The sequence below is a fragment of the Hermetia illucens genome, chromosome 2, assembly GCF_905115235.1.
Source record: "Hermetia illucens chromosome 2, iHerIll2.2.curated.20191125, whole genome shotgun sequence".
Taxonomy (NCBI): Eukaryota; Metazoa; Arthropoda; class Insecta; order Diptera; family Stratiomyidae; genus Hermetia; species Hermetia illucens.
Genome location: NC_051850.1, coordinates 160519723 through 160535362, shown reverse-complemented (window position 1 = coordinate 160535362; position 15640 = coordinate 160519723). Strand labels below are relative to the sequence as shown.

At 45.4% G+C, this 15640-nt stretch overlaps 1 protein-coding gene across 1 annotated transcript; it reads right to left on the bottom strand.

Moving 5' to 3' along the window:
• Positions 1 to 13586: 13586 nt before the first annotated feature.
• LOC119647899 (putative odorant receptor 92a) lies at positions 13587 to 15178 on the bottom strand. Its single transcript, XM_038049205.1, has 7 exons — positions 14875 to 15178; positions 14730 to 14822; positions 14569 to 14674; positions 14212 to 14488; positions 13962 to 14157; positions 13756 to 13911; positions 13587 to 13687 (listed from the first exon to the last, which is right to left on the bottom strand). Exons 1-7 carry the CDS (start codon positions 15145 to 15147, stop codon positions 13631 to 13633), a joined length of 1158 nt encoding a protein of 385 aa, XP_037905133.1. The 5' UTR covers positions 15148 to 15178; the 3' UTR covers positions 13587 to 13630.
• Positions 15179 to 15640: the final 462 nt, after the last annotated feature.

The window sequence follows — 15640 nt, the reverse complement described above, 5'->3', positions numbered from 1 at the left end:
AAACAAAGTGTTCCAGCATTTGCTTTGCCAGGCGCGTGTTGTTCTTTTTTGTGTACTTCATTTGTTCTGGTTTCCAGCATTTGCATAAACGTGAAGATTATTTGCAATGCCGCGAATTTGTGCACTTAAAATTTACCTGCATGCCTATTTTATGTTAACAAAATCATACAATTGATGCCCCCAAGAGTGCACTTGCCTCCGGGTTAAATTCAATTTTTATAAATCGGAGCTTCGGATATAATGCAAGTGACATTCTTAATTGATACAACCAATTCAATTAGTGCCTTCGCAAAAGTTCGATTTTCCGAACTTTTCTGCATGCCGTATTGCGCATCGGACTTGTTGTATATTGCCTCATAGAAGTCCGTGTAATGAACTTCATTTGACAGCTCTCACACTGCAGATGGACGCAGTCACTTCGCTGTTGTGTTTGGGCCTTAAATTAGTTCGAGCAAAACCAAAAACGTGTCTGCACGCTTAATATTCACAAGAGCCCTTCGGAGAAGCTCAGATATCAATGCGCTCTACGAGAAAGGTTGTGACAAAAGACGCGATCTTTACCGACTGATGAAGTTCACCATTATATCAGCTGATCGCACTAGTCGTTTCTTCACGGCGTGTGCGCTATGGGCAAGTCGACCTGATGCCGCGAAAGATGCCTTCTAGCAGAAAGTTGTAAAGTGCTTGAAATAAAGGTCCGTGAAAAGAAACGCCTCTACCACAACCCCTACCTGGGTCTAAATTGTCGATGAGCCGGGCAGTCCATCTCCCCCTTGGCTCATTTTGCCAAGAGAGTTGCCACTCGGCAAGGGTTCGTTGACACTCTTCACGGGCAACCACCTCTCCTAAGTTCTCGTCCTTATGGCGGTAGATAGTTTTGCGCTCCTTGGCACTAGTGGCTGCGTTGCTCTCATAAGGAGGCGTCTCCTAGTAGATATAGGGCCCCTAACATTTGTCATTAGTCGACTCAAGGCCGCTACCCCAGCTGCTTGATTTGCTCGAGGAAGCTTATCCCGTGAGTAGTCATCCATCCGCTTACCCGTCGCATCAATATACCAAGTCTGCTTTGCGTCTGTTCAACAGTGCGTCCCGCAACAAGTGCCGCAACATCGTCTGCATAACCGACTAAACACGACTCTTCGGGCATATCGAGTCTCAGTAGACTATCGATGTGATTTCCATCCTCCTCCTTTCCATCCGTCTAGCGTCTCATAGAGCAGGGAGCGGTTTTTCAGATAATCCCTCAATATCCGCAAGAGGTAGCTTCGTACGTGAAATGCATTCTCTAATGTGCCTTGCATATCTGTCCATAAAATTGATAGACCAGTAGGAAAAAAGTTACTCCAAACCACAAATTGATTTTATTATGTATATATATATATTTCGGGAGCAACTTACTCCCTTCATCAGTACAAAGCTTTGTATTACTACTCCATAATAAAATACAATTGTAGTTTAGAGTAAGCTACTGGTCTATCAATTTTAGACTTAACTACAAATAGAAGACAATATCTAACCTCTTATGTTTTGAATTGAATGCATTTCTGACATCAAGCGTTACGAGGAGCACTATCCGTCGAGATGGGCGGCTGTGTGCCTGGGCTCGATGAACCGCATCTACGACTTCCATAACAACATCCACTGTGGATCTCCCTCTTCTGAATCCGAATTGCTTTGGGGGTAAGTCCCCGGCAGTGTGGATCGCTTAGCGAGTCTACTCCTAATGAACTTCTCGAACACTTTCCGGGCCGTGTCAAGGATACATAGAGGTCGGTATGCAGACGGGAACTCCGGGTCTCTTTTCCCCTTGCTGATTTGCTGATCTATACTGTGCCGTTATATAGCATGCTTTCTCGTTGGCGTGCAAACGTTGTGCCAAAAAGCGGAGCTTATGACACTCCCTCCATAGGTCGGCAATTTTTGCCGTCCACCAGTACATAGAAGGCTTGTCGCGGCTGGGGCCCCTCCTGAGCATGGAAGCCTCACACGCCGTCGGTACCAGGTTCACCATTGAATTTACTACGGTGTCAGCTTCGACCCTACCACCCCCCAGAGCGCTTGTGGCGCGGCAGAATCTGCGGCATTCGAAATTTATTTCGAATGTTGCGGATGCGGACGGGTAGATGGCGAACTCTCCACTCACTAATTTTCCGAACGCACCGGGGGAGTGGAGAATTAGCGGCGAAAAATATGCCGTTGGTTGGGACAGTAAGGACCGCATGGAAATAAGTCGGTCTCTTGTGTTCCAACCGCGGCGGTGTAAGCAGACGTGTCTTCTTGATCGGTTTCGGTGCTTTGTTTTAATTAAACTTATGTAAATCCTAAAAAAGGCTAAAAATATTAAATTAAATTAAAGGCAAGATTAAAAAAAAGAACAAAAATTGAATTTGGTTTTCGCAGTTCATCCTGAGCTATTGAGACGCTTCCAAATCAGTTGTGGTCTGCACGCTACTCGCATTCTCACGTTTTATTCGTGTTCTTTTAGCTGAATGGATTTCCCACTGATTTCATTTTCTGTTTTGCTAACTAACGCGCTCAACTGGAAATTACTCTAAATGCAAACATCCGGAGTGAAAGTTACTTAGAGGTTGACTATAAATTGAAATACTTTTATTGTCTTATTTGAAGCAACTTGCAAGTGGAAGTCCGTTTGAACCTTCTGGCGCAGGATAATATAAAAAGAAGAGCCACAACACGCTCTCCAGCGTGGCTTTGCCTGCTCCAAGAGCTGCTACGAACTTCCCGATGTTCACCCTCTCAACATTCCGCAGGCAGAGGGACGGCCAGGTTGGTGCTAGGACTGGCCACCCGTCCACCGATTATGCCAGAGATTCCGACGTAAAAGTGATGTCAGGAATGCTTCCGTAACAGCCTGGGTCCCAAAACGTTGACGTGGATTCGGTGTTTAATACTGCGAGCCCGGTTCTCGCCGTCATTTCCAGAATCCGTTTTCCGCTGGAGTCTGACTGAGGCATGCGCCATTCAAGGGCCCTGGCATTTAAATTACCGCTTACCAAGATTCGTTTTTTTCGTGCTCGAAACGGCGCCCTCTAAAGCACCAAGCCCGGCCGAAAGTCCGGCATCGTCTCGTTCGGCTTCAGGTAAACGCTAAAAAACGTTATCCCTAAACACCGGATCAGACAAACCGGTTCCCTCGGCCTCCGGCAAGAACACGAAATCGAACGTCGTCCCGATTTCAGATGGCAACGGTGCCCAATAAGTCGAGATGCCATTAGGACGGGTCCGTGTTCCGGGATTGCTCGCTAATTAGCACTAGACCGGCAGTTACTTCCGCAGCGAATTGTGCTAGTAACTGGTGAGCGGTTGCACTCCGGTGCATGTTAATTCGTAAAATGCGGATCATGCCATTCGCACCATAGTCCTTCCCAATTCCGCCCTGAACAATGGACACCGTCCCGAGCCCGCAGTATGTGTGATTCAATAAGGACTTCCGCAAATGTCTTACTTTCCGTTGGCTTAATGAGCAGAGCTTTTCAATCGTCTTCCGTTACTCTCCACGTTCGCCTATAGAAGGAGATCCGATCCAATAGTTCTCCAGTTCCATCAGCCCGTTTTTGACGTCTTTGCTGACGTTCCTCTGGAGGAACGTTGCCGATCGCATACGCTTCACCACTGCTGTGCATTTCCTGATAGGCCTTTCCTCTTTGATTCTAACTAGCACCGTCGACTACACTTGCACTCGTTTTGTGTTTGAATCCACCTGCTCAGGACTAGCGATTCTGACTGGGCTTCTTTTCGGAACAGCGGCACTACAATGTATTGGAGTTGTCATCTTCGCGCGGTCAGTCACGCTACTTGATAAGAGGGCGCCCCGGTGTCACATTGTGTATGTCATTCCTCGCTGCCTCTTTCGCTGATCGCTCCCGTGAATGACGCATTTTGGTGCAATGCCCAAACACACTCAGCTCTTCCTCCTTCCCTGTTGTTTTGTCGTTTTTAAGGTTTTGTGTGAAACAAAACCTTATTAGAATCGATTCGATGTCTGTCTGTCCGTCTGTCTGTCTGTCTGTCTGTCTGTCTGTCTGTCTGTCTGTCTGTCTGTCCGTCTGTCTGTCTGTCTGTCTGTCTGTCTGTCTGTCACAGCCGATTTATTCGGAAACGGCTGGACCAATCGTCACGAAAATTGGTAGGAGTATGTAATCTGCCGTTCCCTTTACATGCAGCAACTGACGCCATTTTGTGTTAAGTTTAAGGGGGGGCTTCTCATACATGTGAAAGGAGGGTGCAAATTTTTTTTTCACAGAATGTAGCCATGTGGGGTATCAAATGAAAGGTCTTAGTTAGTACTTTTCGAAACTGGTTCAATATTTGATGTTGGGTGAAACATAGGGGAGTGACGGCTCAAAATATGACCCCCAAAAAGTGTAACAGGTCTCGTTCTCAGAACCTATCCAACCGAAAAATCTGAAAAAAAATCGCAGTAGTGCATCTCTACGAAATCTAGGCCTCAAAATATATCCGGTTCCGATATCTGCACAAATAAAGTTAATAATAGTATATTTCCACATTTTAGAAATTTACCCGACACCCCCCTTATCTTCATCCCAGAAGTACAAAATTTGGCATGCGTATAAAGAAGAACATAATGCACAATTTGGTCAAGTTTGAAGAAAATCAAACAATTATTAACAAAGTTATAGGGGGTAAAACTTTACAATTTTTTGTGAATTTCGTGCACTCTACAACCTGCATGACGTCATCATCATATATCAATTCGTCAATACCACCACGAATGAATTGGGTGGAAAAGGATTATTTTGTTTTAGATTTTAAGTCATTTGTATGTGAATATCAATTATTCCAACGGGACGTGTAGGTATATAATATATGCGTGCTAATGGACTTCGCGGGTAGTGCCTAATTCAGATAGATATAAGAAGTAAATCGGAAATATGGGTACGATCAATCTATATACGTGCCTATATGTGTACAGTATTCGAAAATAGACAGTTTGTTTGTTTAGGGTGAACGTAACATCTACGGCTGTAATATGTACGTATGTCTCGTAGTTTTGTAGTTCTATACGGATAGAGAAATGTTAGTTGAAATTTCTTAGATAAGATGAACACAAAACCTTTATATCCGAAGCGCGAGCTTCCGGTATTCCGACTTGTTTTTTATTAATTTCTGTGTATTCTCCATGGAAAACTCACCAGTGCATCGTGTGGAAGGGAGCGGGCGCAATAGTCAGAAATGGTTGGTCTGGGAAACGAAGAGCTGGGAGCCAAGTTTGTAGCTCAGTGAATTTTAAGTAATTAACATTACTTATATTTTTATTAAAATATTTAAGCGAACATTTAATATTAATGGTTTTACATATTATTAGTCCTAATTCTAATCAGCGAACTCAACTCCAATTCTAGTCAGCGAACTCAACTCCAATTCTCTTTTCCAAATCAAAAAGACTTCAGTGTTCTTTTTTCAATTCCAAACTTAATATTAAAAATTAGTGACATGTCTGAAAAACATAATTACTGCGATCTTCCACTCCCTTGGCGTGCTACGCAAAGTGGATAGATCCGCGCCATCTATTCGCTCGCACTCGCAACATTCGAAATAAATTTCGAATGCTGCGAATCCTGCCGCGCCACATCACTCCGCCCCCAGATGAAACCTAGGGGTTTCAGCGACTGATCCCCGAACTTCGTTCGCCGTTAATCCACAAAGCGGACACGACGTTGCTTCGGGGCGCACGCGGGTTTCAGCCTGGACAAAGAGACCGCCTTTTTGTGACCACCGATCTCGAGCTGGAAGAAATGTTCTCCCCGCTCGAGAACGCGGTACGGGCCCTCATATGGAGGCTGCAGCGGCTTCCGGACGGCATCCGTTCTGATCAGCACATGCGTGCATGTGTCCAGTTCCTTGGGCGAACAAGCAGGTATGGACGAGTGTCGAGTGGGTGGTGGCGCCTTGATGCGCCGGAGATTGTCCCTCAGCAGACGCACCAACCCCGACTCCGTGAGACCCGATCTCTTGTCGAAGACCGGATCGCTTGGGAGTCTTGGGTTCTCCCCGTAAACCAGCTCCGCGGGGCTGGCAGCAAATTCCTCTCGGCGGGTTGTACGAAGGCCGAGTAGGACGAGAGGCAAGACTTGCGTCCAGGACGGGTCGTCGCGTGCCATAATGGCGGCTTTCAGCGTCCGGTGCCAACGTTCCAACATCCCATTGGATTGTGGGTGGTATGCCGTAGTCCGCTGGCGTTTAAAACCAAGGAGTTTGCCAAACTCGGAGAAAAGGGTGGACTCAAATTGCATTCCCTGGTCAGTGATGACCACTGCAGGGACGCCAAAGCGAGGTATCCACTCTCGACAGAGGGCTTCAGCACATGATTGCGCCGTAATGTCTTTCAGAGGTATTGCCTCAGGCCACCGCGTGAACCTGTCGATGATTGTGAGGCAATACTTATAACCGTGCGAGTCTCGCAAAGGCCCTATTATGTCGAGGTGTATGGTGTGGAAAGGCTTGGTAGTGCGGGGGAATGAGCCCACTTCTTTCCTTACATGCCTGGAGACTTTACACTTTTGGCATGCGATGCACTCTCTGGCCCAGGAATTGATATCCTTGTTCATGGAGGGCCAGAAGTATTTTCCGGTGACTAACCGGTTTGTTGTCCTGATGCCGGGGTGCGCCAAGTCGTGAACTGCGTGGAACACTTCCTTGCGAAATGTGGCCTGAATGTATGGCCGAGGTCCCTTTTCCGAGTCTTCGCAGCAGAGCGAGAGGTTTGAGCCGAAGATGGGCAACTCCCGAAATTTGTATTTGGGGTTGGACTTGAGGCTCTGAAGTGCTGCGTCATCCACTTGCGCCTTGGCAATAGCCGAGAAATCGAGTGAGGCGGGGATGTTAACTTCGGAGACACGAGACAAAGCGTCAGCAACAATGTTGTCCTTCCCGGACACGTGCTGGATGTCCGACGTAAACTGGCTTATGAAGCTCAGGTGTCGAAGCTGACGAGGGGACGCTTTGTCGGGCTTCTGTTTCAAAGCGAACGTGAGAGGCTTATGGTCCGTGAACACTGTGAACGGCCTGCCTTCTAGGGAGAAACGGAAGTATTTGATGGACAGGTATGCGGCGAGCAGTTCGCGATCGTAGGTGCTGTAGTTCCGTTGAGCGGGATTCAACTGCTTCGAGAAGAAGCTCAACGGCTGCCAAACTTGGTCCACCTTTTGGTGAAGGGCAGCACCTACTGCGATGTCAGAGGCATCAACAAAAACGGCTAGGGGTGCATCTTGCAGAGGGAATGCCAAGAGTGTAGCGTCAGCCAGTTGTTGACGAGATTTGTCAAACGCGCAGATAGCCTCTTCAGACCACACGATCTCTCGTGTGTCCTTAGTTTTGGGGCCAGACAAGTACGCGTTCAAAATGGACTGGAAATGGGCGGCCTTGGGCAGGAAACGACGGTAGAAGTTTAGCATGCCCAAGAACCTCCTCAACTCCCTCACTGTCTTAGGACGCGGGAAGCTAGTTATCGCTTGCACCTTGTCTGGGTCGGGCTGTATTCCTTCAGGGGAAATGAAATGGCCGAGGAATCTCACCTGTTGTTGAAGGAATTTACATTTCTCAACGTTTAGGACTAAACCGGCCTCAAGGAGACGTTGAAAAATGCACTCGAGATGGGCTAAGTGCTCAGACTCAGTGGAAGAAGCGACCAAAACATCATCCAAATATACGAAACAGAATTCGATGTTTCGCAGGACTGAGTGAATGAACCTTTGAAAGGTTTGCGCCGCATTGCACAATCCGAAAGTCATTCGGGTGAACTCGAAGAGTCCAAAGGGTGTGCATATTGCCGTCTTTGGAATGTCTTCAGGAGCTACTGGAATTTGGTGATAAGCCTTGGTTAAGTCCAAGGTCGAAAAGATGCGGCAATTTGCGAGGTGATGCGCAAAGTCGTGGATGAGTGGAATTGGATATCGGTCAGGAACAGTCTGTGCATTTAGCCTTCTGTAATCCCCACATGGGCGCCATTCGCCATTTGGCTTAGGGACCATATGCAGTGGGGAAGACCAACAGCTGTTTGAGGGCCTGCAGATACCCTGTTGAACGAGTTGTTCAAATTCTTTCCGCGCAATAGCCAATTTCTGGGGTGGTAGAGGACGCACCTTCGAGAAGATCGGGGAACCAGTAGTGATAATGTGGTGCTGCACATTGTGCTTCACTGGTTTGGAGAGACTACAGTTGGTAGTAATCTGGCTGAACTTTTGGAGAAGTGCCCGAACACGAGAGTCGGTAATGTCTTCTAAAAGAACGGAAAGATTATTGCCTGGGTGAGATACCATATGTCCCGACGAATTAAGTTTGGTCGTGGAATCTATAAGAGACTTGTTTTGCAAGTCCACCAGCAATCCATAGTGACACAGGAAGTCTGCGCCTAGTATGGGGAAGCTGACATCCGCCAGGATGAAACGCCACGAAAACGTCCTACGCAAGCCAAGACTCACGTCCACTTGCCTATACCCGTACGTGTTTATGCGGGAGGAATTTGCTGCCGCAAGTTTGAGCGGTTGAGGGAAAAGTTGATGATGCTGGGGTACGGGAAGAACCGAAACCTCCGCACCCGTGTCGACGAGGTAGTTGCGCCTGCTGAGGGGGTCGAAAATAGTTAGGCGACGTGGCGCTGCGTTCTGGGTGGCCGCCGCCAAGACCCCCCGCGGACCTAGTTTTTTGCGGTAGGAGAGAATCTACACGGTAGCGTACATCTTGTCGCTTTATCCCCGAATCTGCGGTGGTACCAGCAAATCCCTGGGTCCGTGGACTGTCTTGACGACCTGCTACCTGATCGCCCTTTTCGGATGGCAGACCGCGAGCGTGCTCGCGATCTGGCGCCCGAACGCTGAGCGTCCAACGTCGCCCGCATCTCGGCCATACTGGCTGTTAATGCAGCAATCTCGCGCCTCAATTCACCCACCTCATCCGACGGTGGTTGAACGGCCGCCAAGGTTGGGCGTACGTACACCTCCTGAACCTGGTCGGCCGTCGCTGCCAGTTCCTCCAAGGAACCGGAGACGCAAGCGAGGATCGCCTGGGTGCCCTCCGGGAGCCGACGCAGCCAGAGCGACTTGATCAGGTCGTCGCCGATCTTGCTCCCACCCAATTGCCTCATTTCACGAAGCAATTGGCTGGGAGTTCGATCACCCAACGTTAAACCTGCCAGCAAGTGGTCTAATTTTGCCGACTCGCTTGCCGACAGGCGCCTGATCAACTCGCTCTTGAGCTGCACGTACGATGTCGACTTCACCACGTCGGACACCAGAAGTATGGACTCTTCGTCCAGGCCGACCACCGCGTAGTTGAAACGGGTCGCGTCCGATGTGATGCCGGACATTTGGAATTGTGCTTCCAAATGCACGAACCACAGTTCGGGGTTCCGCCGCCAAAACGGAGGAACGCGTACGGCGAGGGCGGTCACTTGCGGGTCCGATGGGCCTGCCGTGTCTTTATTGTCAAAAGACATTTTTCTTACAGAGAAGTACGAGATTGAGATGTAAACGCGGTGAGTTTATACTGAAACGCGGTGAACTTTACACCGACACGGCAGGCCGCACCCACAAATGCACGCACGAAACGAGAAAAAACGAAGCGGACGCTATCCAGCGCAGACCAAAAACACCACCAATGAGAATGGAGGACACGCGATGCTAAACACCTGCACGCCGTCTCTTGCAGCGATTTCAATTTTTTAAGGTTTTGTGTGAAACAAAACCTTATTAGAATGGTGACGGTGTCTGTCTGTCCGTCTGTCCGTCTGTCTGTCTGTCTGTCTGTCTGTCTGTCTGTCTGTCTGTCACACCCGATTTATTCGGAAACGGCTAGACCGATTGTCACGAAAATTGGTGAGAGTATGTAATCTGGTGATCCCTTTACATGCAGTAAGTGGCGCCATCTTGCGTTAAGTTTAAGGGGGGGCTCTCCGTACATGTGAATGGAGGGTGCAAATTTTTTTTTCACAGAATGTAGCCAAGTAGGGTATCAAATGAAAGGTCTCAATTAGTACTTTTCGAATCTGGTTCAATATTTGATATTAGATGAAACATAGGGGAGTCAGGGTTGAAAATATGACCCACAAAAAGTGTAACAGGTCTCGTTCTCAGAACCTATCCAACCGAAAAATCTGGAAAAAATCACAGTGGTGCATCTCTACGAAATCTAGGCCTCAAAATATATCCGGTTCCGATATCTGCACAAATAAAGTTAATAATAGTATATTTCCAGATTTTAGAAATTTACCCGGCACCCCCCTTATCTTCATCTCAGAAATACAAAATTTGGCATGAATGTAACGAAGAATATAATGCACAGTTTGGTCAAGTTTGAAGAAAATCCAACTATTAATAACAAAGTTATTGGGGGTGAAACTTTACAATTTTTTGTGAATTTCGTGCACTCTACAACCCGCATGACGTCATCATCACATATCAATTCGTCAATACCACAACGAAATGAATTTTTATGAATTGGGTCGCAGACAATTATTTTGTTTTAGTTTTTTAGTTATTTGTCAACCAGACATGTGTATATGTAGGTATATAATATATGAGTGCTAATGAACTTTGCGGCTAGTGCCTAATTCAGATAGATATAAGACGTAAATCGGAAATATAGGTACGATAAATTTAGATATGTGCATATATGTGTACAGCAGGTAATAGGCAGTTTGTTTGTTTAGGGTGAGCATGATATCTATGGCTCTAATATGTACGTATGTCTCGTAGTTTGGAAAAATATGAAGGATTATGTTGGATTTGTAGCTATATACGGACAGAGAAATGTGCGTCTCTTACATAACACAAAACCTTTATACCCGAAGCGCGAGCTTCCGGTATTCCGACTTGTTTATTACTATTTTTTTAACTGAATAAATAAATAAATATTATATATAAATGAATAATAATTTCACTTAAGTATAACTCCTCGACGGCGGTGCTGGTCGAGTTTGTCGGCTGTAGCTGCGGCGTTGGCGGTGCTGGGGCCGTTCGTTTGTTGCTGTTGTTGATCGTTGTGGCAATGATGACTAGTCCGGTGCGTGAAAGGTGTTGTGCAGGAGGGCGTGCGTACGGGAAGTCGCGTGAAAATCTACTTCTGGTGAGGGTCCGACGTGTGTCGCGCAGTACACTGTGTAGAGAAGGTTTTCTCGCGTTTTTCTTTCTTGCCTCTGCTCCGACTCGGGATGTGGAGATGCGACACGTTTTCGTGATGTTTACAACGGCACTCCACACTCAACTGTAGATGCGAACGCGTGAAAATCGCTTGCGGTACGGTCTACTGATGTTTTGGATGGATTTCTCAGTCTTTGGAAGTTCTATTTCTGCCGTGTTGCTCGGACGAATTTTTGTCGTTAATAGAACTTCACCAATGTCGGCGATGGTGGACAATTATTCACTTTTAATATTGACTTAGAGTGAAATACAATTAACTTATAACAACTAAAACGGCGGCACCTGCTGAGGAGGCGGCGATGGTGGCGGAGCCTTCGGCTCCTGCTGCGATAGCGATGGTTGCGGCGGTGATATTGGTGTCGGCTGCGACGGTAGCGGCTACGGCGGTGACGGCGGCGGCTTCGACCTCTGCGGCGATGGTGGAGTTGAGTGCGGCGGCGAAAGTGGCTGCGGCAGCGATGGCGGCTGCGGCTGCCTGCTGGGCGATTGTGCTTGCGCAGACTGCGATTTGTTGATGATGTGCTTGAGTTTTTCAATTTTGCAGGTTCTGGGAATTCGGGATCTTAGTTGTTGATGCTGTTGGTGCGAGTTCCGGGGTCACCAATTAAGTAATTAACATTACTTATATTTTTATTAAAATATTTAAGCGAACATTTAATATTAATGGTTTTACATATTATTAGTCCTAATTCTAATCAGCGAACTCAACTCCAATTCTAGTCAGCGAACTCAACTCCAATTCTCTTTTCCAAATCAAAAAGACTTCAGTGTTCTTTTTTCAATTCCAAACTTAATATTAAAAATTAGTGACATGTCTGAAAAACATAATTACTGCGATCTTCCACTCCCTTGGCGTGCTACGCAAAGTGGATAGATCCGCGCCATCTATTCGCTCGCACTCGCAACATTCGAAATAAATTTCGAATGCTGCGAATCCTGCCGCGCCACAAATTCTTCAATCGTGTTATTGAGGAAGGTAGAACACCATCTGGCTGGCAAGAACACTTTCTTGCTGCCGCATTTCTAATATGAAAAAAGAAAGGTAGTCCAGTAGAATGTTCAAATTACGGTCCGATCCAGTTGCTGTTCCATACCATGAAGATTTTTGAACGCATTCTTGACAACCGTATTCGCAAAATCCCACAGGAACTCTATTCGTATGTTCTACGACAACACTTAGGGCCAGAAGAACTCGTGCCCTGGGTTTAATTAGTTTACCAAGATACGAAAAGCAAAGTTCGAAGTGTGGTGGGTGTTTCAAAACCGTTTCGTGTTTCTGCCGATATTCATCAAGAAAGCACCCTCTCTCCACTCCTCCTTGTTCTTGTTATGGACACTGTCACACGGGACATCCAAGGTCCAGCGCCCTATACACTGCTTTAAGCAGATCATATTTTCCTAGCGTCCAATAGCAAAAATGATCTCGAGCAACTTGTCTAAAAATGGAATGATCGCTTCAAGCAACACGGTATCAGATTGGATCTGAATAAAACTGAATTTTTGACGACCGATCCCCGTGAAACAGACACAAAATTTACCGCAATGTTGACCGTTCTGTCGCTTTCAATGGTTCTGAGTGTTGACCGACTATAAAAGACAATGAACGGCTATGGTAATGGAGATAAAGATGTTGCGTTGGATCAGCGACGTGATGTTTTGATCACATCCAAAATGAGGATATCCGCGATCGACAAGGGGTTGCACCGATTGTGGAAAAATTGCGAGAGAGTCGTCTTCGATGGTATGGTCACGTAATTCGCGCTATCGAGAATTCATTTGCTAAGATTGGTCTGAACATCGAAGCTGATGGTAAGCGATGGTTGACGCCAAACTTAGCTTAAGACGGCACCTAAAATATGCTTGAGACAAAGTAGACACCGTCGATAAGCTACTTTCAAACTCACAGAAGCAAAAATATGTAGTTCACCACGTTAGATGAGGTAGTTAGCGCATGTGGTAAGGGGTATGATGCTAGTCCATAAACACTATCGATAAATGAGTTTGTTCTTACCAGGAATAGTATGATCGACGAGTCCTCGAACCTAGTCCAAACATGAGGGAATGGATTGGACGGAGACATGAAGAGACCAACTATCATATTAAGATATTAAGGGATTTATTATGATTCCAGGACAAGAAAGATAAATCGGGAGAGTGAAATTGAAGGGATGCCCACAGGGAAGAAAAATTGAAATGCAAAATCTCAACTTTTTGTAAGAAACGAGGTCAAAAATCGACTACCATAAAGTGAATGGAAAAGGGTAAATCATACCTAAAGATCTTTCCAAAATAGATTCAATAAAAAAACACAGCTGCAACTGTGTGAACAAAACGACAATTTAATGTGATTTTTTATAAACACGAAACCTGCAAATGTATGCATTCCAAGCGAAAATACATTTAAATATGGGCCATGTTCCCTCTATCTTCCAATAATCTCCACCCTTTTCAAATCACTCTGCGTATACTTGACGTAATACAGCTATACATGAATATGAACGGCTCAATATCTGGAAGAAATAAATGGAATTTTTTGCAGGATTTCAACCCCAATTGATACTATAGCTTCAAAACTTACCACCGTAAACGTATTCAGCGAAAGCGAGAAGAATCCCCCGAGGGTAAAAGTGAGAGGCCTTTGTGAAGTAATCATGAATATTTGTAATATTTTCGAGTATCGCGTTCCAAATTCGACCCAGTTTGTACTATATCCCGCTATGAATAAGAGTTTGTTCTGAAATACATTTTTAGTAGATATTTCGTGATAAATTATTTTTGACCTACCTCCTCCATGACTTGGTTGGCGAACCAGCAATAGGAGAACAACTGAACTGAAAGACCGCTGCAGTAGAAATATATCAGCAGAACACCCTCTGACAAAACAACCGCTTGAAATCCGGTTGCAACAATTGTAAGGATCGATATGACAAACTGCGCCAGCAGCGGGTATTTGAAAATATCTTCAATTTCATCTCTAAACCTGAAATTCATCTTGAGTTAGTTTCGATAAAGAATTTACGTACGAGAAAGCTACCCCAAAATAATTTTGTGATACTTAATGCAATCGACCAGAACGTTGTATGGATCCTTATCAAGACCCTCCATGGATGCTAAGTCCAGCAAATTTGAGTTAAGAACCTTGAGGTGAAAGCGAACTTGATTTATTAAATTTATGTTTATGGTGTCAACCACCATTATTTGCATCCCTAATATCAGGACTCCAAAGGACCAGTACATGATGCGAACTGCCAGTGGTAGAAAATCAGGAAGGAATGCTCTGAACGGGAAAAACTTTCCTCCCATAGTTGGATCTAAAATACACAAGCTGTCATAAGGGCGGTAGACGTAAAGAGATTCTGAATCCTCAGCGACACCATATTTCAACTTGCACCTTGAATCAATGTTCCGAAGGACACAAAAAACGTAACAACAATAGTTGATACGTATATTTTCACAATCCGCATGTTTACTTTCTCACTACTCCTCAACAGGTTATCCTGAAATATTTAAAACGTTGAGGTGGTTGCTTCCAACAACCGCAAAGGAACTTACATGGTCTGGTTTGACCATATACGCTGACGGCAGTCGCCTTAATTCCTCGATAATGGACTGCAAGTCATGGGATCTGTACATGATATTCAAGAACTAGGAATTCCTTTGGTGACCAGCCTTTTCACTTCAACTTGAAAAACTTTACCTTCAAGCATCCTCCAAAGTGGCTTATTGTCAAACAGAAATTCTGGGCAATCGCATTAATATTATTCCCAACGTAGAACAAATCAAATAATTCGCAAAATAAATAAAGAATATCGAATAAAATCAGACAAAGTAGGAAATAGGAAACCACTAAAAATCGGGTGCATTTGGTGTTCTCCCGAAGAATCAAAGGAACTCCAAAAACTTGAGCCACAATGACGTTTATCTTGAGAGAATGAACACGGAGCTCTTTTGACACCGAGTCAGTCGCCATTTCCACGCTTTTCACTCGAATGATACTTCCGTTGAATCCTTTATAGATTCTTGCCAAACACAAATGTGTTTAGTGGGCGTGTTCGCCCCTTTCATTTACTTCATACAGAATACTTGATACCAGTTCATGGGAAAACTTTCCAAGCGTAATTGTGTCCCACTTAACAACCTATTGAATTCGGGATTACTCAGCAACAGTTAGGATAGTAAGTTTAGAATAATTGTCTCCAAGTGGGGGTGAATTAAACGTAACTGAGAACGGCGCAGATTGTTCTTTAATTATAGATGGTTTGAAGTGATAGTGTGCGCCTTAGGAATTCCAGATTTTTTTAATAATTGGAAATCATTTCAGTACCCTCTTGGTCTCGGATATATTGTTAGTTTGTAATTGAAAATTTACTCCAAGGCGCACTCATATCGATATACAGATTCAAGTTAGAAATCGAAGCTTTATGTACATTCTACACTAGTTTGTGATGTTCTGATTTGCTTCC